The 26,657-nt window shown below is 49.7% G+C and overlaps 3 protein-coding genes and 1 pseudogene across 11 annotated transcripts in view; 1 reads left to right on the top strand and 3 right to left on the bottom strand.

Moving 5' to 3' along the window:
* RNF10 (ring finger protein 10) overlaps positions 1-13,563 on the bottom strand; it is a 40,329-nt gene extending 26,766 nt beyond the window's left edge. For 2 of the 6 annotated variants that reach the window (XM_075167326.1, XM_075167327.1), the window contains exons 1-2: positions 7,027-7,559; positions 421-623 (exon numbers count right to left, since the gene is read on the bottom strand). In XM_075167326.1, coding sequence (XP_075023427.1) covers positions 421-623; positions 7,027-7,189 — 366 coding nt within the window. In that variant the 5' untranslated portion in view covers positions 7,190-7,559. Of the gene's footprint in view, positions 1-420; positions 624-6,279; positions 6,564-7,026; positions 7,560-9,167; positions 9,460-9,844; positions 9,904-13,379 lie in introns of those variants that run through there. The other 4 variants (XM_075167332.1, XM_075167330.1, XM_075167329.1 and 1 more) reach the window with 4 other exon arrangements.
* On the bottom strand, positions 10,868-13,171 carry LOC142090070 (dynein light chain 2, cytoplasmic-like; annotated as a pseudogene).
* Positions 13,564-13,814: 251 nt separating the features above from the next.
* Positions 13,815-16,643, bottom strand: LOC142090066 (dynein light chain 1, cytoplasmic-like). 4 transcript variants are annotated; one of them, XM_075167325.1, is made up of 3 exons: positions 16,418-16,643; positions 15,752-15,889; positions 13,815-14,420 (listed from the first exon to the last, which is right to left on the bottom strand). In XM_075167325.1, exons 2-3 carry the CDS (start codon positions 15,881-15,883, stop codon positions 14,283-14,285), a joined length of 270 nt encoding a protein of 89 aa, XP_075023426.1. In that variant the 5' UTR covers positions 15,884-15,889; positions 16,418-16,643; the 3' UTR covers positions 13,815-14,282. The 4 variants fall into 4 exon arrangements, with proteins under 4 accessions (XP_075023426.1, XP_075023423.1, XP_075023424.1 ...); XM_075167322.1 differs by having other exon boundaries at positions 16,513-16,643; XM_075167323.1 differs by having other exon boundaries at positions 15,752-15,894; positions 16,513-16,623.
* A 1,266-nt stretch (positions 16,644-17,909) lies between these two features.
* COQ5 (coenzyme Q5, methyltransferase) lies at positions 17,910-26,246 on the top strand. Its single transcript, XM_075167316.1, has 7 exons — positions 17,910-18,189; positions 18,587-18,736; positions 19,222-19,446; positions 22,180-22,286; positions 25,105-25,193; positions 25,412-25,523; positions 25,641-26,246. The coding sequence occupies exons 1-7, from the start codon at positions 18,036-18,038 to the stop codon at positions 25,740-25,742; spliced, it is 939 nt and encodes a 312-aa protein (XP_075023417.1). The 5' UTR covers positions 17,910-18,035; the 3' UTR covers positions 25,743-26,246.
* The last annotated feature ends 411 nt before the right edge of the window (positions 26,247-26,657 follow it).

Here is a 26,657-nt window from a genome sequence, read left to right as displayed (position 1 = left end):
AGCCATCTTTATGCCACCAAGGCTAATACGATTACTTTCCCAATACCACTATCGCATGCAAATTTGTACACTGAAGTGGTTAGACACAATCACCTCACACTTAAAAGCTAGAAATCGTATCACTAGATATTTTCATGAAGGACCTCTGTTTCACGAGATATGTACATGGCCCATCTAGGTACCCATTCCTCAGATGGTATTTTTTATTGCAAGTCTCTCAGAGCAGAGAGCACTCCTCTTCTGTTGTTGCCAAGTTGTTCTGCTCACACTCACTCTGGCATCTCAACGATGTTAGCACCTCTTATCGCTCTTTCCCTTCCCAGCCCAGGAGCTGAACACAGAAGACCTATCTAGGCAGGTCAGAGTGATCCTCTCGTCCCAAGAAAGAAGGCCTTGGAGGCATGGCATTACAATTCTCACCTCATCTCGTCTTCCACCATTACAAGAGCTAAAAAGTTTGCCACTTCCGCCGCTACCGCCTCTTTGAGGGGGCATCTTGTTAAAAGCTTTGCTTTTCTGTGAATTGGAGCGACGGAACTGACTGGAAAAGTTCTCATTTTTTGAATATGAAGTTTCTCTTTTACGATTATAACGCTGTTTGGATCCACTCGCATTCTTTCCATCTGAAAGAAAAAAAAAACCCAAGAATCAGATCGGCAGCCTCGGAGTTGTCCACATGTCCTGCACCTCAGCTAGCTTCGCCCCAAAAGACGTGCTCACCCCGGCCGCTGCCGTGGGCCCTGGTTAAAAGGCTGGTGTTTATTGGGACATCAAATCCCCCCAGCAACCCAAACTGTTTCACTCCTATCACCGCCCAAAGAACTGGTCAAAGAGTATAAAAGAAGGATGTATTTGCTGTGCTTTATCTTTTATTAGAATGGTTGAATTTTCTTTATCCAGATTTGGAGTTGCCATCACCAGACATTAGCGTGTTGCCCAGTACATTAGGTGATAAACACCAAAACCACACCTTCATGTCCCATTACAAAAACTGACAACAACTAGTTCATTTTTTCATTCCATTTTCTGAAAACACACAATTTATCATATATTGTTCCCTTATATAAATATACTGCTGCCTCCATTTGTCTTGAAGTCTCCCACTTTGCAAGACCTCATTGCCTATTTTCACTCAGTTTACCCCTATGCTTAAAAGACCCCAACAGATCTAATTCTGTTTTAAAAATACCCTTTTCTTTCATGAGGCCAACAAATGCTAATCGATTTTGAAGCACAAACCCAATGCTTTGGCCTTGCAGGGCACGTGCCTGATGTCCAAGTACTAAGTCCACCAACCTATGCAACAAGAACTGTTTGCCCAAAAACATGCTGAGTACACCACTGACTAACACAGGACACGTGCAAAATACTGCAGGAATAAAGCTCACAAGAGCAGAAGCATCAGTCAGGCTCTTGAGAGGGGTTTCCTGCATCTGAACAGCTGCTTCATTACACTGCTAGAACAGAAAATTAATTACTATGAAGGTATTTCTAATAGTCTTAACACAAGATCAGAGATGCCCAAAAACATGCTGAGTACACCACTGACTAACACAGGACACGTGCAAAATACTGCAGGAATAAAGCTCACAAGAGCAGAAGCATCAGTCAGGCTCTTGAGAGGGGTTTCCTGCATCTGAACAGCTGCTTCATTACACTGCTAGAACAGAAAATTAATTACTATGAAGGTATTTCTAATAGTCTTAACACAAGATCAGAGATGCCCCACGGACACAACAGACTGCTTACCTGTCACTTAACCTAGCATTTCCACCAACTGCCCCAAGTTTTATTTGTAGAAGAGGTATGTTCATAAGGTTGGAAGCAAAACTCCACAGGCCCAGCGAGACGTCTGTCCACACCAGCCAGCCCCAAAGTCACCCTGGATACTCATAAGCGTTACACAAACAGTAATGCCTCATACAATATCTAGATCCATTTTATAAAAGCCTGCTAGTTTCCCTTTTCGCACTTCGTAGTCCTCCCCACCCCTTAATATAAATCTTACGTGGTAGGCAAACACGCTGCTGTGATTCAGGATCGTGTTTCTCACATGGGTAGTTTTCATTACCCGTGCCTCCAGTTTTCCCCTTCCCCAGCACCACTTCCAATCTACCCAAGCATTTAAAACAGCTGGAATGGGATCATTCACATGAAGTCTCACTTTTTTGTTATTTTTAGTTTTCTCTCCCACCTGCCCCCCCCAAAAAGAGAGGGCGGTGGACTGGAAGGTCCATGTGTTATTGTACACCACTGAGGATCTGACTTCTTAAGAATAAGTTAAGTAATAAAAGTGGCTTGACTGGGTTTTGTGGTGGTCTGATGTTTCTTGCACACGGTAGACTTCAGTCTTTGCCTGCAACTACAGCTATAGAAGTAAAAGGACACTATCATTACTTGCACATGAAGTGACAGACCCATTTTACAGACAAACTTCATCACCAGAACTGGTCACTTACTCTGCTATTCAAAAGGCTGATCCTTTAATTCAGAATTGAACCAACTCCGTCAGAACCAGAGATGTGTAACTCAAACACATGCTTGCATAGCTTGCAGTGCTATAATGCACATCAGGCTAAAAAGACACGGGTTGAGTGTTATCAGGAAAAAAACACCCCAGAAGCTGCCAAGTACTGAGGGTGTGACCAGGTCTGGCTGAATGATTACTTAGACTTTTTTTGAGAGAGTTTATAGGGAAGAGGCTATAATCAACACCATTGAGTCTCTGGTAAAAAAATTAAGTCATTTTGAAGAGGTTTGGACTACTACTTCAGTTATTCAGGAGCAGAGCTTGTCAGTTTAGAGCTCAACCATCCTCTTAAATCTGCAATTTCAGTGAACATGCTACAGGGGCACATGCCTATTGTGTCTATAGCAACTTTGCAGTTTCTCTGCAACCATCGACTGGGGAAAAGAAACAACTCGAGAGGAGAAGTTCAGTCTAAAGTGTGTCTTTACAAGGCCCAGGAACAAGGAACAGCTTGCATCTGCAGCTGATAGAAGAATTTCCTACCACTCACAGTTTTAATCAAGTTACTCACCGTCAAATTTGTCGGTCAACTGGTTTACACACATTCCTGTCATACTACAGGTCCTTTCAGACCAACTCTAGAGCCTTTGGGAGTCGCTATAATGACTCTCACATTCTGTAGGGAAGTCCTCTCCACCTGTGCCTTTTTTAGGAAGGACCTTACATGACAGTCTAATGACGCTTCAAACTTGATTTTACTGATTGCAAGTTTCCCCTCCCAGAATAACTACCCTCATGAGGATTCTGGTCCATCAGAGTAATAACGAAATCATCAACAGACAACCAAGAGTTTGGAGTATGCATTTGTAAACTAGAACACTTCTCCCCCACCCATTAAGCAGTGCTGTTCCTTCCAACCTTTCTTTCCAGCATGCCACGTGTCAGAGAGCTCTCTGCTTTCTATCACCCCTCCTCGCATTCCCATGAAGAGCAGGGCAGGACAGGGCTATCTGCACTCATGCAGGGAGAAAAGTGGAAGATGCTCACTGCCATCCTCTCTTGTTAGATCCCAGTTTTAAGTAGCGTAGGTTTGAATTTGGTAGTTTCTTTTTTCCTTCTTTTCTTGGCAAATTAAAAATGAGCAACAGCAACAGTGCTGGTGAGGTACTTACTCTTCACTCAGGTCCTCAGTTAGTCCTTCTGCACTTCTCACATGATCTAATCTATAATAAATATATCTACCCATCCACACTCCAAGAGAACACAGACTTATAAAAATTACTGTCTATATAATTTTATAAAAATAGCAGCAAAGCTGTGTTGCCTTTTGGAGCAAGTCCTGACACCCATGGTTTCTCCCGCTGGACGCCACGTTCTGTTAGAGGACCTCTATCTCCAAAGATCCAGAGAGAGGAGATCAAGTTCACAGGACTAAAAGCAGCTGTAGGTGACCACTTTGGTCCCGGAGCCGCAGTACTGGTTTGCTACTGGGGTGAGGACTGCAGTTTCCTTCCGTCTTTGTTTGCCTCTTCTCAGCTGAGCTGTGTTGAAGCCAACCGTATTGCATAAGGGGGTTGGGTGGTGGATCACACTTAAGCCGCAGGGTGATTTCATGAAAACACACTGAAGCTATTGCTGCTGCTAAGGCAAACATCCCAGTGAGCAAGAGGGTGACTGAGCAGTCACGCACCCCAGCTAAGCATGCTCACACCGTAATAAGGCGGCCCAGGAACGTTTGTGAGAACTAATGTTGTCCACCAGGTCTCGAGGACTGCAGAGAACCCCAACAAGCCTATTTTCCCTTAGCTACTTCATTCCATCCTAATGGAATGATGTGACTCCTGTTGGTGCACTAATATAAGCCAAAGAAACTTTTCTGTTGGAAACTTCTGAGTTTAGTTTCTAAGGCCAAGTTTGAAAGATAGCTGGAATCCAACTTCCACAAGTACAAGAGCTTACAGTATCCTATTTAGCCCATTTCAAGCTGTGCTGCAAGAGAAACAGAAGGAGAAGCTACCGCAAGGTTTCACAAACGTCTGCATCTTCATTTCTTCCGCTGGACTTGATCACAGCAGGTAACTCTGAACAGCATCTAAATGGCAAGAGCTTGACTAGACTCAAATCCAGTGACCATTGGTGCAAAAGTCACTTATGCAACAAAAGGTCAGCATTGAGAGGAGGGTCTGTGGTGCACCAAGAATACTTTCCCTTTCGAAGGAGGCACAAGATTTTCAGAATACCTCCTATACCTTTCCTGAAACAGGAGAGAAATTGGGTGGACCAAATCAGTTACATAAGGAACTCAAGAAAAATATCCCATATGGTTAGATGCCAGCGTCTTGTGTGCAACAGCTACCAAAACGTAGACACAATTTAACACAGGTGCATTCTCTTATGTTCGTCCTGTGGTTGTTTGCCCTAATCTGACCAAGGGAATCTTCTCACTTTAGTTTTCAGTATCCTCCAGTTAAGATATTCCTAAATATACATCTACTCCTACTAAAAGAGGTTCTAATTTTGCCAGGCCTCTTCAATGCACTGTAAAGGAAGCAACTCATTCCATACCCCTTTGCCCTCCATTGTAGTTAAGAAACAAGCATCTTAGAAGCGGAATTATATCAAGCCAAAATTTTCATCTGTTTTATTAAAAATGAGGTCTTCAAAACAGTTTGGGTTTTTTTTAATCAAAAGTTAGTCTATTGTATTGGAGTAGAAGAGTATGGTATATCAGGATTTCTCTCCTCACTGCTCCTCTGCTACTAGTGACATTGTTTCAAGCCTGCAAAAGGTGGCATTCCAGAAAAATCACTTCACGCTTTTATTTTGGGCTGGAATGATAGGCTTTGTACTTCCTTCCTCACTACAGATACTGTTTCTTCTACATGAAGGCATACCAGCCATAGGACAGGCCACCTGAACTCCTTACTAAAGGATGTTTATATTCTGTGAACAATCCTCCATACAGCATCGCACATCACTAAAAAAGAAGCTGTATCTCTCGGTGAGACAGAAACCAGTTCTCCACAACAGGAAAACCTCATGTCTGCTGGCCTTTCACATGCAGAGAAGTTTATATTCTTTGTTATTCCATCAGAAGCCAAAGATCTGGTTTTAAAACTCTTGTTGCATACATAGCACCTGATAGCCCCTGCTTCCCTTGGTCCGTCCATCAGAGAGAAAAAAAATGAAATAAGAGGCTGAAAAATAACAACAGTAGCTAGGACTAATAAGACCCTCACATCAAATCCTGTTGCTGATGAAAAAAAACTTTACAAATCAGTTAGGAGTTCTTCCAGAAATGACTGCCTAGAAAGTTCTTCCTAAAAAGACTTTCATATGTTTGAATTTGAAGTTAAAACTTAACTATAATCGCACAGCTACACCACAACCTGGGGAGCTGTGGGCGAGCCAACTCCCATGTTACTCACTTCAGTCTATCCTGTGGAAGATCAGTTAATACATGTGAAGAGCAGGTAACACTTGGCTACCCGGGATCTGAGTGCATTTAGAAGGTCCAAAAAGGAGTCAACACCTTCGAGATACTCATTTTGTTAACCCTCTGGAATACATCGCTGCTTTCTCAGAGATCTAAAGTAATACAGTTGAAACAAACCACTAAGGAGGAAGGAAATGAGTACAGCGATGGTGTTGTAGCAACCTGTAGACACTCTCACACGTACTTCTGGGACTAAAACCACTAATTTTAATCACTACTGCCCCATTTCTAGGTTTTAGAAAAAAATGCAAGGTTGCCAGGAACACTCTGCTCCCAAACAGCTTCAGAGAACGGGAGGCGGCTCAGGTCTTACCTTGAAAAGGTAGATGACAGGAACCAGAATGGCTCCTCATGAACGGCTATGTCAGCAAAACTAGCTGTTTGCAATGACAGACGTAACACTTTGGTCTGAATGCCAGATGAGCAAACAGTATGTGACTAACCCTGAACTCCTCCAAAGTAGGTTACTGAAATACAGCCGGTAAGGGGAACGCTGTGCATCGATTCCAGACCTCCTTCAGCAAGATATATAGGTACACTCAACTTGAGTACAGAATAAAGTTAAGGTTTCTCTCAATAAGCACTGGCAAGCATATATTCTTACTATAAAACCGAAGCTTTGGCTCTCAAGCTGATTACTCCAATGCTAATGGAGATAAAGCATTAATCCTTAAAGGAAGAAGAGAGCAGGAACCTCAGCTCACCGAAGAGGGAACCAGGCCAGAAGAGGAAGGAAAAAGAAAGCGAAAACAAGCCGTGACCTGAAACGAAGCCTGTTAAAACACCGCTGAGACAAACAACCCGACAAGAAGTTCAGCTTCACGGCAAACCCCACCCCGGCACAAGGCCGCCGGCCCCCGCGGCCTCACGCTGCTCACGGCTACCCCGCTCCTCCCTCCCGAGCCACCACCGCTTCCCACCCACCAGCGAGACCCAGAAGCCGCCGGGGGGCCGCGGCCAACGGCCTGAAAGCCCCGGCACCCCGGCCCGACCCCGCCCCGCGCCCACCCCGCCCGGCGGCCTGCAGCCGCTCCTGCGGCCCCGCCGCCCCGGCTCTTACCGCCTTTGGGCTTAGACTCCCCCGCGGCGGGCCCGGCCGAGGCGGATCGCGGCTGCTGCCCTTTGCTGCCGGCCGAGGAGCCGGGCGCACCGGAGCCGCAGGGGCTGCTCTTCTCCATGGCGGGGGCTGAGGCGGGGGTCGCGCCGGGCGCGCTCTGCAGCATCAACGGGCGCCCCGGCGGGCGAGCGGCGGCCCTGAGCGGGGGGGCACGACGGGCGCTGGCGGAGCCGGCGGGGGCCCAGGCTCATGGCCCGCGGGGGCGACCGGCGGGGGCGGCGCAGCGCGGACTCGGCCTCCTTCATGGCGACATCTTCTCGCTGCTCCGCTCGAACCGGGGAGGGCCGCAGGAGGCCGGGCCGGGCCTGCGGGGCTCCGGGCGACGGGGGAGGGAGCTGCTCACGGAGCCCCGCGGGGCCCGGCGCTGCCTGCCGCCGAGTGGTCGGCGCCACCAGGCACCCTCCGGCTCCTCGGCGCCGCCCCGGCCCCGGCTCGGCCGCCGCTGCCCCGTAATGGCGACGAGTCGCCCACAGCAGCGGCCGGGACCCGGATGGAGCCGTTCCCGGGCGGGCCCGCGGGCACGACGGGACGCGTAGTCCTGGCCCGCCGCGCAGCACGCCGGGAGCTGTAGTCCCGGGACGCCGCCGGCGCCGCCCCCAGCGCCCGTCCCGCCGCCGGCACCGCGCCCCGACCTCCCGCACGGGGCTGCGGCCTCGCCCGGGCCCAGGCACCCACCGCCCGCGCCCCGACGGCACCGGGCGGCCAGAAATAACGAGCGGGGGCGGGGGCAGGTCTCGTCCTTTATTTTCCAAAGCGGTTCCCCAGGAGGCACCGGCAGAGAAAGAAACAGCTCAGGCTTTGGGCCGCGCGTCCGGCAGAACAGGAGGGGAAACGGTCAAACGACAAATCAGAAGAACGAGAGGGGTTTGGAACAGAACTCAACGCTGTCAGTTCTTACGCAGGTATGAGTTGACAGTACCAGGGGAGAAGCTTGCGAACAGAGAGGCCTGAGAGGATGTAAAGAATCAAGTATTTCCACTGAATTGTAGCAAACAACTGTGAAAGTAAAACATAACTCCATAATGCCCAACGTAAGTGATACTTTTAAACTTTTCCTTCAAAGCAAAAGGGGAAAAACCACAAGGCAACAGAGATTCTAAAGGCATTTTAATTAACACTTAAAATAACATTCAAAGATCTTGAGCGCATCTGCTGATCCCTTTCCCCTTATTTTAGGGATCAGACCTTCAAGTTCACTGGGAAAGCAGTTCCTAGGTCTCTTACAAGAAAAGTAGGGGTGGAGTGCGAAAGGGCAGAGCTAATAAATAATATTTTAGGAGAAGCCTCATAACAGGCTGCCTTTTAACTCCTGTTTCCTCCCTCTTTAGGTCTATTACTCTTAGAATTACTGACCAAATTATAAGGGTGGTTACCACAGTGTTTTGATGCTTTGGATTTGAGAAAATAAACTTTCTAACAAAGTTAGTCATCCACATTCACAGGGAAATAAGAAATAGCACGAGCAATACTAGAAAAAGAGGATACATAGCCATAAGACTTTTAAAGGCAGAACACAACACTTTTATTAGCAAGGAAGCTGCCTGTGGAAAGAAAGTAAATACAAGGAAGCCTGGTTGGTAGGTTTTTTTGCTATTTTTCCCCTAACTACAATAAAAACATGCTAGCAAAATCCCTGCCATTGCCCTTGAAGGCCAAGGTCTGCTTCCTCAGGAAGGCTGAAGGCACCAGGCTTTGTGCCGTTAGCACACAATTGAGTAACGAGCTGAGAGTTTGAGAAACAGTCCATGGCTTTAAGCATGAGGAGAAGAACAGAACCCAGGCAGACAAGGATGAAGTGACTGGGCTCGTGAGTCACAAAATTCCTTCCGACAGCACACTGCCAGGTAGGATTATATTTCCTGTCAAACTCCTGCAGAAGAGACCACTAGGAACTCAACATGTCTATTCAAGTGCTGTCTTTGGACAGTGGAGGAAAGGACTTAAATAGAAGGAATTGAGAAAGAGAAGGGGAAGAACCAGAAAACTGCATATAAGGGGTACAGAACGGAACATATGGACACCAGTCTGCAGAGAAAGTCTGACTGGATTATCTAGTGTCCACTTGCTTCTCTAGAACTACTTACCCACCAACACTTCTATTTGATTTTTGAAGTCCATCTAGCATTCAATAGGAAGACATTATGAGCAAACACTTGTCCTCTTTATATGAGCTGCAGTATCACACTCAACACTGCATTCCTCCAGAGACTGAATGGCACACTCCACAGCGTCTTGCTGCATCTCTTCGGACATGTCCGCATTCTTGATCACTGCCTTTCGATCGCTCATGGTGGCCTGTACTGGGCAAAGGAGAATTCAAAGCTGCAGGACCTCCGGCCAAGCAGCCGCACGGGCGTCACCGTTCACAGCCGCTCTTCAGGGCCCCGCTGTGCCCGCAGCCAGAGGAACGGCGGCTCGGGAGCCCGCTCCCACCGAGCACCCGCTCCCCAGCCGCTCCAGCCCGCACCACACAAGCACGGCCGGAGCGGCCTCCAGCCCCGCCGGACCCCGCCGCCCGCCCCAGCCCCCCCCCAGCCCGACGCCGGCCGGGAGCCCCGGGAGAGGGCGCAGCCGCGCCAGCACCCGCCCCGGCGGCCCTTCCCTGCCGCGGCAGGCCAACGACGCCCCGCAGCCCCCGCCGAGGGCTCGGGCCCGGCGCGGCCGCGGGGAAGGCTCCCGCCTGCAGCCCCCAGGGACGCGGGAAAGGCGGAGGCGGCCGCTGGGGAAGGGCCCTGGCACGGGGGACCGCCGGGACACGCACCGCTCTCGGCAGCGCCGGCTGCCCGGCCTCAGCCTTCCCGGTGCCCGGGTCCGATCCGGCCCCTCTCGGGGGCCGCACTGTCCCAAGGACGCCTCACGGGACCCCGCCCGGCCCTCACAAAGCTCCCCTCATGCACCGGCGCCGCTTCCCCTTCACCGCTTCGCGGGCGCCGCGGGACAAGCCCTGCACGACGCTGAGGGACCGCTCCCCCTCTCGCTCCGCCGCCGCGTCGGTTCAACCGACCCGCGCGCGCCGCGGCCGCCTCCGAGCGCCCCAGCCCCGCCCCCTGCGCACCGGCCTCCAGCCATTGGTCAACGCCACTGCCCGCCCCGGGCGCTTATTGGCTAGGACCGGGCCCCTCTTGGCGGGGGTGGGCTCCCGTTCAGACCAGCATGCCCCGCGCCCACAGCCGTTCCCATAGCGACGGGAACGCGCGGTGGCCCCGCAGCCCGCAGCGCCCCCTCCTGGCGCCGCGCGCCCGCGGTCCGCCCGCCGCAGCCCCGCGCTGCCGGACAGCGCTGCCGCGCGCGGGACGCCACAAGCGCGCCGGGGGAGCCCCCGCGGCAGCGGCTCCGCGGCAGGCGGACGTGCTGCAACGCCGCGCGCCCTTACCGCCAGCCGGGCAAACGGCTTTGAGCGAGCCCGGGGGCAGCTTCCCAGCTGCCGCTTACGCAGGAAGCTGCCATCAGCAGGGACTCGGGTCACTGAAAGCACCGGCAGCACACCGAGCTCATGCTCGGGGCTCCACACACCGGCCAGCGCAGTCCGTGACCGCATCAAGTCACTGGGAGCGACCCACGCCGAGGGCTTGCTCCAGCTCCGCTCTGCCCCTGGCAGAGCACGGGCCCGGCCAGCCGCCGGGCTCCTCTGTGCAGCTTTGGTTACCGACCTGCTCCTGCGTTTAGCTCAGCGTTCAGCTGTTCTGGGTGGGAGAAGGGATTTCTCTGAAAGCTGGTTGTTCACAGGGAAATAAGGAGGAGCACAAGCAACGTTAGGGAAAAAGAGAAAACAGACGTAAAACTCTTAAAGATGGAACACACATAACAATTTATTAGCAAAGAAGCCGACTTTGGAAAGAAAATAGATACAAGGCATTCTTTTTTCTTTTTTCCCCCTAAATACAACGAAACCACCAACTACTCCAGCAAAATCCCTGACGTTACCCCTGAAGACCAACGTCTGCTCCTCGGGAAGGCTGAAGACGCTAAGCTGCTGCCATTAGCGTGCAGTCCTGCAAGCACAAGCAACGCTGACCAACAATCCACAGCTCTAACCAGCTTCAAACAGAAGAACATTTACTCCACACATGAGGAAGAAGGTGAAGTGCTTGGTCTCACGAGACACACAGCTGCCAAATTTCCTTCCTACAACGCAATGCCAAGTGGGACTGTATTTCTTCTCAAACTCCTGCAGCAGAGATCGCTAGGAACTCGGTATTAGCACAGTTCTCACCCAAAAGTTGACTACAGATGTTCTGTCATTAATGTGTCTCTTCTTAACAAGTACAATTTTTTGAAAAGGCAACTAAGCAGCAGCGTACGCTTTTAACTATAAGGATTGCGTTACTTAGCTCTTATACCCCACCTGCTGCTTAGACCAAAAAAAAGCCCACAGCACTTCCTAGCTGAGCAGAAACAAGCCCAGGGACTGCAATTTCCCCCTCAAAAGTCATCCCATGTTCTCAAGCTATACCATTGAAGTATCAGGTCACGCAATCATGTTCTCCCATCACACTCAGAAGCCTACCACACGTTTCAAAAACAAAGATATACAGCTCTACTACAAGCAGAATGTTCCAGTCGGTGATCACATACTGTCATGTCCAATAGCTCTCAAATGAAGAAACTTTCTGTGAGAGCATGCAAGCATTTCTGATCAGTTCTTATGACCCTGGATAAATTATCTCCTCACCACAATTTCTCAGTTCCAACTAGGAGCCTCAGGAAAATCCGACGAGCTCGAACCCTCTGCTCTCCATTAACATAGAACGTCATTCTTAAAAGTGGAAAAAATAAGCCTGCTTATATCTCTGTTAGGGTGACAGGGAAGGAAGACCGCCCCAACAGAAGCAATTGTACCATTTAGTTGAATGACTCTTCAAACACGTCTTCCACTCAGATTCATGTAATATTTAACCTCCACTGGCAGCCTTAGATTTCTTTATTCTCCTGAGATAGCAAAGCAGAAAGCATATCAGAACCAGATCTTTTGTGCATCTGTTCTTCTTCTTCATGCATATATAAAACCAGGTATTCTGTGGACACCAGATAAACAGTGCTCCAAGACATGGGATTTTACCATGGTTCAGCACATAAAAAGAGGATGCAAATACAGAAGATGTGCAGAAAATTACTTTTCCCTGCAAATTTTGATTGGCAGCTAGCCAATCTTGCACAACTATTACTGAACTATGCAGAGAACCTTAAGACTAATTTGAACACAATTTAAGTCAAAGACTAAGTAAAAAAATGAATTCCCTCAGAGGAAAGTTACAGCAGACTTCAAAGGGCTGTATTTTCTACCAGCTAATCAGTCACACTGAGAGAGGCCAGCAGACACTCTCCTGTTCTGCTAGACAATGAGATAATGAAAAAACAATTAAAAACAGAAGGTATTGCAAAACAAGAACTAGGAAAGGTATGTGTAAGGGGTGGGAAAAGGAAAAATATATCTTGTGTCCACAGAACTTGCTTTTCCAAAGAGTGTAGCAACACCCACCCTGCTTGACTTCTGCTGTGTATAGTGTTCAACAAAAGGATATTACAAGCAAACATTTACCCTTTTCATAAGGGCTGCAATTTCTCTTTCAACATTGTATTTCTCTATGGCCAAAATGTTGGCATAGAGAACTCCACAGCATGTTGCTGCATCTCTTCGGACATGTCCGTATCTCTTACTGCAGCTGCCTGATCACCCATGGGCGTCTGTAGCGAACAACGAAAAGCATTCAAAGTTGCAGGGGCAGCTGCCTATCGGGACCTCCTGCCAAGCAGCCGCACGGGCGTCGCCGTTCACAGCCGCTCTTCAGGGCCCCGCCGTGCCCCCCGCCGCGGCCCTGCACCATTTCTGCCGGCGGTGCCGGGGCGCAGGCACGGCCTGTGCCCGCAGCCAGAGGAACGGCGGCTCGGGAGCCCGCTCCCACCGAGCACCCGCTCCCCAGCCGCTCCAGCCCGCACCACACAAGCGCGGCCGGAGCGGCCTCCAGCCCCGCCGGACCCCGCCGCCCGCCCCAGCCCCTCCCCAGCCCGACGCCGGCCGGGAGCCCCGGGAGAGGGCGCAGCCGCGCCAGCACCCGCCCCGGCGGCCCTTCCCTGCCGCGGCAGGCGAACAACGCCCGGCCTCAGCTTTACCGCTTCCCCAGGCCGCCCCGCGCGGAAGCCGCCCCAGGCACCCCCACCCCGAGGCCGCCTGACGCCCCTCGCCGCGGCACCGGCCCTGTGCGGAGCGCGGAGGCCGCCTGAGAGCGCCCCCAGCCCCGACCCGGGCGGGCCGAAGGGAGAGCCTGCCCCCCCCCCGCCGCTCCTCCCGCTCTTACCGCCTTCGGGTTCACACTGCCCCGCCGCGGGCCCGGCCGAGGCGGATCGCGGCTGCGGGCGCACCGGAGCCGCAGGTGCGGCTCTCGCCCATGGCGGAGGGTACGCAGGCCGAGCTCCGCAGCACCAACGACGGCGCGGGCGGGCGAGCGCTGCCCCGTCGTGGCAACCAGTCGCCCACAGCAGCGGCCGGGACCCGGATGGAGCCGTTCCCGGGCGGGCCCGCGGGCACGACGGGACGCGTAGTCCTGGCCCGCCGCGCAGCACGCCGGGAGCTGTAGTCCCGGGACGCCGCCGGCGCCGCCCCCAGCGCCCGTCCCGCCGCCGGCACCGCGCCCCGACCTCCCGCGCGGGGCTGCGGCCTCGCCCGGGCCCAGGCACCCACCGCCCGCGCCCCGACGGCACCGGGCGGCCAGAAATAACGAGCGGGGGCGGGGGCAGGTCTCGTCCTTTATTTTCCAAAGCGGTTCCCCAGGAGGCACCGGCAGAGAAAGAAACAGCTCAGGCTTTGGGCCGCGCGTCCGGCAGAACAGGAGGGGAAACGGTCAAACGACAAATCAGAAGAACGAGAGGGGTTTGGAACAGAACTCAACGCTGTCAGTTCTTACGCAGCACAAGCAGTAATTGGGCAATACTGTAGATAGCTACAAAACTCTCAAAGGCAAAACTGCTCCAACAGCTCTACTAGCAAAGCAGCAGCCTTCTGAAAAAAAATAAATACAAGGAAGACTTTTTTGGTTTTTTTCCTTTTTATATCCACAATGTAACATCATCCGCTATAGCATAATCCCTGCCATTGCCCTTGAAGATCGAGGTCTGCGTCCTCAGGAAGGCTGCAGTAACTAGTCAGAGGAGTCAGCACACAGTCCTGTAAGCAGGGCACGTTTCAGTAACAGTCCATGGTTCTAACCAGACTTGAAAAGAAGAATAGCGACTTGGCCGAGGTAGAAGTAGATGAAGTGCTTGGTCTCGTGAGTCACGTAGCTGCCAAAGTTCCTTCCCACGATGCAGTGCCAAGTGGGATTGTATTTCTTGTCAAACTCCTGCAAAACAGGTCACTTGAAATTAAGAACTCTTCTCAATAGGTATTCACTTTCTGAGCAAGGCAATTAGAGGAAGAGCAGATGCTCTTAAGTACTCAGATTATCTTATTTACATCTTATTGTTCACCTGCTGCTTAGTCAGACAAAAAAAAATTTCCACAAAAAAGAAAGCCACAGTGCTTCCCCATCTGAGCAGTAGTAATTTTAAAACATTACATTTGTTCAGGAAAAGTAGTCTTTCTCCCCCCGTAATTCATACCATGATCTAAAGCTATAGCCCTCAAGTAAAAGCTTCACCACAGATTTGTGGTTTTATACCCACAGAGATTAAGCCATAATTTAGACTTCATTGTTCATCTGCAACATGGGTGCTGAAGGGACTCGGTGGAAAATTCTCTGCCACATGCTCTGTAACACTAGTACTATCAACAAATCTAAGAATTTGGGCTTTACACTTTTCAAACAAATCCTCTGCAAATTCCCAGTAGAAGAATATTAGACTCTTTTTTCTGTCCTGGATACTTCCTGCATCCGGGGGGAAAAAATGCCTTTCTATACTGTGGGCCTAGCAAACTTACATTTCTCTAGTGGAAGCAATCATTCTGCTTAGTTGAATTACTTTTTAAACAGCTCTTCCACTCAGATCAGTTTAACTTCCATTGACAGTCTTTGATTTCTCCATTCTCCTGAGTTGATGAAGCAGCAAATATAATCAGAACTAGATCTTTCCCATGTATTGTTAATCCTACATAAAGAACGACACAGATGTTGCAAATGGATAATCAGTGCCACCAGGAATTTTTTGTGGTGGTTTTTTTTTCTGTTTTTGCTTATGTCACTACATAAGGAGAGGTGTGGTTACACTAGACTTGGAGAAAACTACTTTTCCCTGCAATTTTTGACCCAGCTGGACAGAATTGTGAACAAATCCTTAAGATTAAGTTCAATAAAATTGAAACCAAGGACTATGGAAAACAGGCTTTCTCTCAGAGGAAAGCTGTAGGAGAGCTCAATAGAGCTCCTGTGTTTTGTACCAGCTCATCCGTCACAGGGACAGTCAGCTGCCACTCTCCGTTCACCTGGACAATGGGTCAGTGGCAGAATAGGCTGAAGTAGAAGGTACTGCAAGAGAAAAGGAGGAGGACCTGGAAAAGTCCACATAAAGGGTGGGGAAAGGAACATAAGGACACCAGCCTACCGAGAAAGTCCAACTTGATTATCTAGTGTCTCTAGAACTTGTTTCTCTAGAGCTACTTGCCCAGCAGCATTCTCCCTGCTTGATTTTTCATGTGCATTGAGATTTCATGACAACAGTACGAGCAGACATTTACCTTCTTTATGTGAGCAGCAATGTCCTTCTCGATGTTGTACTTCTCTAAGGCCTGAGTAGCACACTCCACAGCGTCTTGCTGCATCTCTTCGGACATGTCCGCATTCTTGATCACTGCCTTTCGATCGCTCATGGTGGCCTGTACTGGGCAAAGGAGAATTCAAAGCTGCAGGACCTCCGGCCAAGCAGCCGCACGGGCGTCGCCGTTCACAGCCGCTCTTCAGGGCCCCGCCGTGCCCCCCGCCGCGGCCCTGCACCATTTCTGCCGGCGGTGCCGGGGCGCAGGCACGGCCTGTGCCCGCAGCCAGAGGAACGGCGGCTCGGGAGCCCGCTCCCACCGAGCACCCGCTCCCCAGCCGCTCCAGCCCGCACCACACAAGCGCGGCCGGAGCGGCCTCCAGCCCCGCCGGACCCCGCCGCCCGCCCCAGCCCCTTCCCAGCCCGAGGCCGGCCGGGAGCCCCGGGAGAGGGCGCAGCCGCGCCAGCACCCGCCCCGGCGGCCCTTCCCTGCCGCGGCAGGCCAACGACGCCCCGCAGCCCCCGCCGAGGGCTCGGGCCCGGCGCGGCCGCGGGGAAGGCTCCCGCCTGCAGCCCCCAGGGACGCGGGAAAGGCGGAGGCGGCCGCTGGGGAAGGGCCCTGGCACGGGGGAGCTGCCGGGACACGCACCGCTCTCGGCAGCGCCGGCTGCCCGGCCTCAGCCTTCCCGGTGCCCGGGTCCGACCCGGCCCCTCTCGAGAGCACCCTCACGCCGCTCTCCTCACCGTTGGGCGGGTGCCGGGGGACCAGCCCTGCGTGGATCGGAGCGGGCGGGGCACAGACCAAGGCGGACACGCAGCTCGCTCCGCCGCCGCGTCGGTTTAACCGACCCGCGCGCGCCGCCGTCGCCTCCAAGCGCCCCCAGCCCCACCCACTCCATACTCGCCGCCAGCCATTGGTCACCTCCACCACCCCCCCGAGCGCTCATTGGCCAGGATCCGGCGCTCTCGTAGCATTTTACTGCAGCAGTTTCTTTCAGACCGGCATGCCTCGCGCCTGCACCCGTTCCCATAGTGACGGGCAGCGGTGGCGATGCAGGCCGAGCCCCCGGCTCGGCGGGAGCGAGGCCTCTGGGGTGGCCCCGGGTCCCCCAGAGCCGCCGCGGGGGCGAGCCCGGGCTATGGCCCGTCCGCAGCACCCTGCTTGCGGGAGTGCCTGGGCTGGTTGCTCTCAGGCGGTGCGCAGCCTCTGCTCGGTCTTCCCCTTTCTTTCCTCGCGGCTGAGCTGCCTGAGCGTGGCTAGCCGCTGGCGTCTGTCCAGCGGCCCGCACAGGCAGCGTGAGAGAGGCTCTCCCGGTCACTTCTCTGGTAGGCAAAGGTCGTCTCTCCCTATAGTTGAGGCAGCCAAAAAAAAAAAAAAAAGAACCAAAACCAAAAAATCGTATGTGACGCTTTGCAAGGCATCCTACTGCAAAGAACATGGAACAAAAATCAAAATTTTAACTTTTGCCTAATTCTGTAGATAAGATATGAGAAAATCGTGGTAGGGTCTGAGGATGGCGCTAACAAGTCTCCACACGGGAGGAAGATCCTGGCAAGGGGACTCGTGCTCGGGGAACGCAGCCTTTGGTCTGGGTGTGGTGTAATCTCTCATGAGAAAGGGCTAAGTAACTTCGTTGTATCTACAAAGCTGACAGAATTTCTGGATTACTCAAACAATTCAAGCAGGGCAGCTTTTGCAAAAAATTAGCAGAAAAGGTCCCTAATCTGTACTAATGTTCCTGACAGTAATCGGAGGCAACCTTTCACTCCTCCCCTCGGTTCATCAGAACCCACAAACCAACCCCCCCTCCTGCTCCCCAGCAGGTTTTACTTCAGCCAGGGAACGGCTAAACTAAAAATCTAAAGAACTCAGAGAAAATTATTTGCAGAATTGCTGGCATATGCTGTGTGAGGTGCGTTGGGTTTGGGTTCTTTTTGGTTATTTTTTTCTCCTGCCGTGTATATTCTACCAGGGCGCATCCAGCTGTGCACGCAGGCAGTTCGGCGACTGCTGGGGGCGGTGCCCCGCGGTGCGAGTACCGCCGGTAGGAGCCAGGGGCACGGCGCGCCCCGCGTTTCCCGGGGCCGGGCACGGAAGCCGGCCGCAGGCCGCCCCGCCCCGGCTGGGCCGTCCCGTCCCGGCGCGCCGCCTCCCGCCCCGCGGGGCGGCCCCGGCCGCGCCCGCCGCCGGTCGTGCGGTTGGGGGAGCCGCTGGGCCCGGCGGGCGAGGTGCAGCGGTCGCGGTGCAGCGGTCGCGCCCTTATAAGATGGCGGCGGCGGGGCTGTGCCCGTGCCGGGCGCTGCTCGCCCGCTGCGGCGGGGCTCTGCGGGCGCTCTGTGGCTCTGTGCGGGGCCTCGCCGCGGGGCCGGCGACGCACTTCGGCTTCCAGACGGTGACGGAGGCGGAGAGAAGGGAGAAAAGTGAGGGCGGCCGCGGGGTCCGCTGTGGAGCCGTGCGGCGCCGCGGGGGAGGGCGGCCGGGGCCGGGCTGGAACCTAACGGGGCTCCTGGAGATGTGTGTGGAGCTGGGCCGTTGGTTTGGGACGTTGCCGGGAGCCTCGGTAAAGAGTATCAGTGTTACTCCAGCTCGATTCTTCCCCTCGGCTCCGGAGGGGTTGCGGGAAGAGGCGGTGTTTCTCCGAAGAGACGTTTGTCAGGCAACGGGCTCAGTAGGATTCGATCGCGTTTTTTGTAAGGAGTTTTCAGGTGGTGTTTTTCAGTGGTGGCAGAACTCCATGAGGCAATAAAGGAAACGTTTTACTTCCACAGGGGCATTTTTAAGTAAATTGCATCTCATTCCCATGTCTTTTCTTTGCAGTTTACCAGGTCTTTGAAAGTGTCGCCAAGAAATATGATGTAATGAACGATTCAATGACTCTAGGGATTCATCGAGTGTGGAAGGATATCCTCATGCATAAAATGAACCCTTCCCCAGGAACACTTCTTCTTGATGTTGCTGGAGGAACAGGTGAATAATTTTGGTGTGTTCCACATGAGAATGCCATGCTGTTTTTGAACTGTTTGAGTCTGCTCAGACTTAAGTTGCCTAGCCTTTTTTTTTTTCCCTCAGTTCCCTGTCTTTAAAACTAGTGAAGCATCTACTTGATTTTCACAGAGAAGAATTGAGACCTAATTTCTTTGTGTTTTGAAATATCTTGCCCCGAGACTCTGAAAGTGTTACAGTACTGCCATGATTTGTTATGGAAAACTATTTCTATTTGTAGGAAGTCATGGACTCTCTGCTTTTAATATGTTCCCTTTATATATTTTTATATAGATATACACCCTTTCTCTCTCTTTCTCTCTCTCTGTCTTTCTATACTGTGCATGGTTTGAACATCAAACTCAGTTTGATGTCCAAAGCCTTATGTTCCAATTTCCTGGAGTTCTAGTACTTCCAAGTTCAGAAAACCTTCGAAAACATGTATCTTTTTTTTTTTAAAACAAATGCAGGTGACATTGCCTTTCGATTTATTAATTATGTTCGCTCTGTACGAGAACGCCAGCTCCAGCGGAAGCTTAAGCACCATCAGAATTTATCGTGGCAGGAAATTTCTGAGAGTTACCAGGAAGACAAATCTAAGTCGCTAGGGAATTCCCAAGTGGTGGTCTGTGACATTAACAAAGAAATGTTAAAAGTTGGGAAGCAGAAAGCACAACATCTTGGCTACTCCGAAGGTAAGTCATGCATTGAACCATTTCAGTAGCATGCCTAATAGCAAGAATTTGATGCATGATAGCCATCAGGTAATCACCACTCCAGGATTACGATTTAAGTTATATAGTCATGGTGTATACCATAGCTGTGCTTGCATATTTGCCAATGTTGAGTTACTTTTTCAGTGAGCATGTATGTAGTATGTTGTTCAGATGTACAGTGATCCTCTTGAATATGGAAGTGTCCGTGAGGTCTGATATCCAGCTGTCCTTCAAAATAGGTCACATAACCTAAACCTGTTGTTTATATCTGTGCAAACAAATCTGATTGTACTAAGGCAGATAATGTCACGGAGCTCAGCGCTAGAATGATTACAGTGAAGATCTTATAATGGGTATTTTGAGAATCAAGGCAGCAAATAAAAAATGCAAGGACTAAAGTATGTTGTGAACCTGTCAAACGTTCCACAGTTAGAGTATATGCTAATAATACTCAGAGAAACTGAATTATATTAAATGTTAGTTTGCAGGTCAATGGATTAATTCACTGATATCTAGAATTTGTTGGGGACCACGCCAATCCTGATTGAAAAGCCTGATTTTAAGAAGTAAGACATAGAGAAGGAAGTCCTACTTGTGGCTCCGTGTTTGTATGATAGTTGTTTATCCTCTCTTCATTTATGGATATTTGGCAAATACTTAGCAATGTAAAGTATACCAGGAGGTTCCCAAACTTCGTTTGCCTGGGTACCACCATTAGGTATGCTCTGGGCAGCCTCTGCGTATGTGTTACGAGACCTCCTCTATGTCCTTTCACTGCGCCCTGCTCCCACACCCCCATCGGGACTTCAGCCTACAAATTGTGTAGGTTGAAGGACATACAGAACAGCTCAGTAGCACGAAGGGGCTGAAAGATAAGCTTCTGGCGCAGGTTCTCTCAGCTGCTCTTGCTCCCTGCTGAGTTACCCCAGGCCATTGCCTGCCCGTCTCTCCCTTTTCTTTAAAAAATGAACTCATTGTAAAAGCATTGGTTCTTCCAGCTCTGGCATACTGCTTGCATTGTGCTTGTATGAGCTTGCAAGCCTGTCCAGAGCTATTTTTATGCATCATAGTTTGGGAACACCTGAACTGTACCAACATTGTAAGTATAAAAACTTTATGACTGTAGCTTAGGACCTGAAATAAAGCTTGATGCTGCCTCCCAGCTACTATAAATAAAGCATTTTATTTAATTAGCTGCACTTTTTAGGTATTTTTGTGACTTACCAAATCCTTAAAATGAGCATTTACGTTTTTCAATTTTCTTCCTCTGTACATCGTAGCTGTAGAAGCCCAAGTGCCTTCTTGTGGCCTGAGTTGCCTTATGCCCCACTGTGCCCCAATTCTGACTTCTTACTCTTTTTCACTCCCTTGTTGGGCACATATCCATTTAATATGTCCTACCTTCTGTTTTTCATGCGATTCCTCCCTGTTGTAGTAATCTCATTTCTGAGCTTGCTTATCTGTTGATTGTCTGAGATCTAAAATTTGTTTTTCTTAAAATTGTAAGGGGCAGAGTTTTCTTTCACTGTTTTCCTTCGTACATTCACCAACAGTGGAGGCTGTGCACGCTGAAAAGAAATGTGTGTTGCACAATCGCTGATTGTGCATTTTGGCCAGCAGGAGTGGTAGGCTGCGCTGCACGTGCCCCAGTTCCTCTTGTTGGACACCGACAGCCCCTTTTGTGTATCCACTGACAAACTCCTGCCCTGTGATTTTACCTCAGTGTATTCTGAGGGACAGTTTTCTTGTTGCTCAAAACCTTTTCTTGATGCTCACTTCTTAGGTGTCTTTTCAAACTGTCTAGGTTTAAATAACACTAAAAATTGCTGCTTTAATAATGTTGCATGTTTCTTTGCATACAATACTTTCTACAACTATAGATATATATATTTTGTAAAAATGAAATTTGAATGTGTCGTGGCAACAACTGTTGTTTTCTGCTGTGTTTTGCTCTCCTCCATGTCGCTTTCTAGCATACTGCCCTTTGAAACTGTTGATCTCTGTTGCAGAAGACTCCTGTTTTTTTCTGTTAGTTTTTTTTTTGTTTTGCATTTGAGTCACCAAAAACAGTGACTTTAAGAACTATTAATTCTAAATTAAGCATCTTATTTTTGGTACAAATAACGTGGACATCCATGCTCCACAGGTAGACATGGCCTTGATCCATTGGGGGTTTAGGCAACAGGATGACATACTGATAGTGCTGATGGAGGGAGTGTGGCATTTTGTGTTCCTCAATCAATGGAAGCTTTCTAGCAAAATGTTTTAAGTGTTTTGGCCATTGTTGCATGGCAAGACATTAATCATTGTTTATAGTTACTCTTTGAGCAGAGATTCTCTTTTTGCAACTTTGCTACAAACAAATGGCAGCCAATTTCTGGAAAGCCACTATGATGCAAGATTTAAGCGAAATCTTGGCAGACTAAGGCACTGTGAGCACAACATGCATGTATATGCAGAAGAATGTTTTGGCTGATCTGCAAAATTAACTACTTGGCTTGAAAGACAGCTGTATAGTACAGGGCCTTGAAAAGTTTGTGGGTATAGACCAAGGTGTCTTTCCTCCAACCAAAATGCAAAATTGAAGTATTAGTTTTAAATATCACTTTATTATTAATCATTTCCTTCTGGAATAGATAAGTTCTAGTCTTTCTGGAGTGGTCTGAGTTATATAAGGTTTATTCAATACCGTGTCCTTGGCTTTTACTGCAGGTTTGTCCTGGGTGCTTGGGAATGCTGAAGAGTTGCCCTTTGATGATGATAAGTTTGATGTTTACACAATTGCCTTTGGAATCCGAAATGTAACTCGTATTGATTTGGTAAGTTGCTATACTGTATTCTGACATGGGGTCCTTATGATTCACCTGAGTTTTTTTATTCTAGCCGAGGAAGCAAAGGAGGAATTCCTTTGGATAAAGGAACATTTTTATCTACTCCTGAAGCATTTCAAATAAGTGGCACATAGCGTGCAACTTGTTTGAATGAAGGATGCAATTAAATGCCCCACCTTTGTCATAAAAAGTTAGAGTTATACTAGTTGCGCCCAATCCTTCCAGCTTGGCAAGCCACACAATCTCTTCCTAAGGCGAAAAAGGCTGAATGCTACAGTCATTCCCCACCTTCTCCTGACCTATGATATTACTGGATCTACACATGCACACTGCAGTCAGTCTGCATGTCTCAAATCTTCCTGAAGCACCTGACCTATATCCCACTGGCAGTGGGTCCAACGCGTCCTGCCCCGTTCCGTTTCCCTGCCTGAGCCAGCAGAGCTCCCAGAGCAGAGAGTGGGAAGCAGCTGGCTGCTGCCACCACTGCCGTTGAACTAACCCATTCAGCCGGCTGCTGCTCAGAGTCTTTACACTGGGTGGTAGTAGGGTTTCCTATGAAGAATGAGTAGATTTTAATTAGAATAAGTAGTACCCTTTGTTCTAAACAGTATCTGCCCTTTGAGAATGACTAGCTGTCTTGTGGGTGAAGATAGGTTAGATAACCTGTCTAGCTGGACTAGTTGCCTGTTTTGGAGGAGTGTGTTACAACCTTGGCCGTGCTCCTTCTGTGGAAGGTGTAGATCTGAACCACCTTGAACTGTATGCCCTTGAACTTCTAATGCAGATGGCCTTTCACGATGCTTCAGCTGCAGCCTTGAATTGGGTTTGCGTGGCAAGGTTTTGGTAGCGGGGGTCTACCGGGGTGGCTTCTCTGAGAGCTGCTAGAAGCTGCCCCTATGTCGGACCTGCCGCTGGCCAAGGCCAAGCCAATCAGCACCTCATATTTAAGAGGGGGAAAAAGAAAACTGCGCAACTGCAACCGAAGAGAGGAGTGAGAATATGTGAGAGAAACAACTCTGCAGACACCCAGGTCAGTGGAGAAGGAGGGGCAGGAGGTGCTCCAGGCGCTGGAGCAGATTCCCCTGCAGCCCGTGGTGAAAGCCATGGTGAGGCAGGCTGTCCCCCTGCAACCCATGGAGGTCCACAGTGGAGCAGATATCCACCTGCAGCCCGTGGAGGACCCCACGCCGGAGCATGGGGATGCCTGAAAGAGGCTGTGACCCCGTGGAGAGCCCACGCTGGAGCAGGCTCCTGGCAGGACCTGTGAACCCATGGAGAGGAGTCCACGCTGGAGCAGGCTCCTGGCAGGACCTGTGAACCCATGGAGAAGAGCCCACGCTGGAGCAGGTTTGCTGGGAGGACTTGTGACCCCGTGGGGGACCCATGCTGGAACAGTCTGTTCCTGAAGGACTGCACCCTGTGGAAGGGACCCACGCTGGAGCAGTTCGTGAAGAATGGGAAGGACTCATGTTGGAGAAGTTCGTGGAGGACTGTCTCCAGTGGGAGGAACCCCACGCTGGAGCAGGGGAAGAGCAAGAGGAGTCCTCCCCCTGCAGAGGAAGGAGCAGCAGACACAACGTGTGATGAATTAACCGCAACCCCCCATTCCCTGTCTCGCCGCTGGCAGGGAGGAGGTAGAGAAAATCAGGAGTGAAGTTAAGCCTGGGAAGAAGGGAGGGGTGGGAGCAAGGTATTTTTTAAATTTGCTTTTATTTCTCATTATCCTACTCTGATCTGATTGGTAATAAATTAAATTATTTTTTTTTCCCCAAGTCAAGTCTGTTTTGCCTATGACAGTAATTGGTGAGTGGTCTCCCTGTCCTTATCTTGACCCACGAGCCTTTCGTTATATTTTCTCTCCGCTGTCCAGCTTAGGAGGGGGAGTGACAGAGCAGCTTTGGTGGGCACCCGGCGTCCAGCCAGGATCAACCCACCACAACCTTTCCAAAGCACAGTCTCTTTGTCTTACACCCTTTCGTGGATACTGCAGTCTGGTAGCATAGCTCCCTGGAGACCTGATACAAAACACCTCCAATTGTTTTGCAGAGCTCCCATCACGTATGTATACTGTTTATATTTTATCCCTTAGGAACATGACAGTTGAAGCCAAGCAGATGTACAACCTGCAGAGGTTCTTGAATAGAGCTCTGCTGTGCGCTGGTATGAAAGTATATACAGTTGTAAACAGAATTTTGTCTTGGTTCTTCTTAGGTGTTTTATTTTGCATATAGGATGGAATTTTCAAAGTAGCCAAAGGTTTTCTTCTTACCTCTCCGTCCTCCCTCTTCTCACACATTGCTCATCCAAAACCCGGTATCATTTCTTCTTTGATCCTTTAGGTGTGCCTCACAGTTGAGTAAAATCTTTTCTTTTGATTAAAAACAAAACCCATAAAAACTATCATGCCTTCTTTTCATTTTCAGCTTCTTGTAGCTGAGTCACCCTCTCCCTTTTGGGTTTGGTCTGTAATTACAAGAGCTCTGCTGGCAAACATTCATAGACTAAGAGTAGGGAAAAAGAAGAAAAATTGCAAACCTGACATAATAGTTTCGACACAAAGCCTGGTAGAAATCTATTTATGTAACAGCATAACAGCAAACCAGAGTTTTTCTGGTTTGGTTTTGTTGTTTGTTTGGAGGTTTTTTTGTACTTGTCTTGGGATGCTTCTCCACAAGTAGATATTGGAGATTGCCAATCAGGATTCTCCTTACTCCCCTCAGTTCATCGCTGAGTTGCCATCACATGGCATGATAATAGGCAGGTGCTGTTCTGCAGAAACAAACTTGCTGCATCTGCTTTGTCTCAGGCACTTCAGGAGGCTTATCGTGTGCTGAAACCAGGAGGAAGATTTCTCTGCCTTGAATTTAGTCACGTCAGCAACCCTCTTCTTTCCAGGTAGGAACATGGTGACACTTTATGCTGTGTCACAAGACTCGCTTATTTGTAAGAGATGGAGATGGATTTGTAAGAGGTAAGAGATGGAGACACTTTGAGGCCACCTCATTATGCACTTTAAAATCAAATACAACTCCATAGTGTAGATCAATTTGTGTTGGAGAGGATTGGTTTTAAACTTGTTTGTATTAATCTGCATTTGCTGTCTGTCTGTGCAGGCTCTATGATCTATACAGTTTCCAGGTCATCCCTGTTCTGGGTGAGGTTATCGCTGGTGACTGGAAGTCTTACCAGTATCTCGTGGAAAGCATCCGACGTTTCCCCCCTCAGGTAAGACAGTATTTCTCTCAATTCACTAATACACAAAACGCGGTCCCAGCATAATTTTGCAGGCAGCTGTCTTATAGGCCTTCAGGTTGTTCTAATTATGGAACTATTATTTTTCAGGAGGAGTTGAAGGCAATGATAGAAGATGCAGGGTTTTTAAAAGTGGATTATCAGAATTTAAACTCGGGCATTGTTGCCATTCACTCAGGTTTCAAACTGTGAGTCTTCTATGTAGCAAAACACGGGAATTTTCCTGAGGAATCGTAAAGCTGTGGAATTTTAACGCTATCAAGATGGAAGAGTTGTTTTGAGAACTTGTGCAACAGGTACCTGCTCAGCAGCCAGACCCAGAAGAACATCAGCTACTTTTTTTTCCCCCAAGAAACCTGCGGTGACTCCTGTGGCGTTTCTTACACTTGCATTTCCCTTCAAGTGCAATGTGAAGGATGTGGCCAAAACTGATCAATGCTAACAAATGAAGCAACTTCAGTTACCAGTGGTGTGGACATGGAAATAGACTGACTAGTCTTCCAGTAAGATGCCTCCTTTTTTTTTACTAAGCTTCAAGGAGGATATCGTACCAGTGAGAAGTAACTTGGATTTATTAGATTTTTATTAAGCTGTCATTATCTTTGTCATGTGGACTCTGAGGGATTTTTCCTATTATTCTTTTACTTCTTTCAAAGGCAAATGGAAGGTTTGTGAAATAAAACAGCTCTGCATCAACTTTTTTCACTCAAGTCAATATTTTAACCTTTCTAAGAAAGATGTTTTTTTCTGAAGAATGACTGCGTAACTATAGTCTGGGATGAGATGACATATGAAATCTTTTTCTTTGTCAGTGCTAGATGCATAATCTCTGTGTAAAAATACTGTGTATTTCCTTCTGTTCTTTAAACTACACTGTTGAAGAAGAGATGCTTCTGTAGCACCTCTGTAGGATACAGGGATAGAGTAAAAAAAAAAAAAAATCTAGAGAAGGTATAAATTTACATTGTAAAGTGACAGCTGTGTAATGAACTAGTATGAAAATTTTTCTCTTCTGAAAATTGGGTGATGAAAGGAGTATTGCTTTTAGCTCACCAGTTCATTTGAAATCAGAAAAGCAACACCATGTGTCTAAACTCCAGAATTTGC

Source organism: Calonectris borealis, chromosome 18 (genome assembly GCF_964195595.1).
Source record: "Calonectris borealis chromosome 18, bCalBor7.hap1.2, whole genome shotgun sequence".
In the NCBI taxonomy this organism is placed as follows: domain Eukaryota; kingdom Metazoa; phylum Chordata; class Aves; order Procellariiformes; family Procellariidae; genus Calonectris; species Calonectris borealis.
This window is presented reverse-complemented; position numbering and strand designations above follow the sequence as displayed.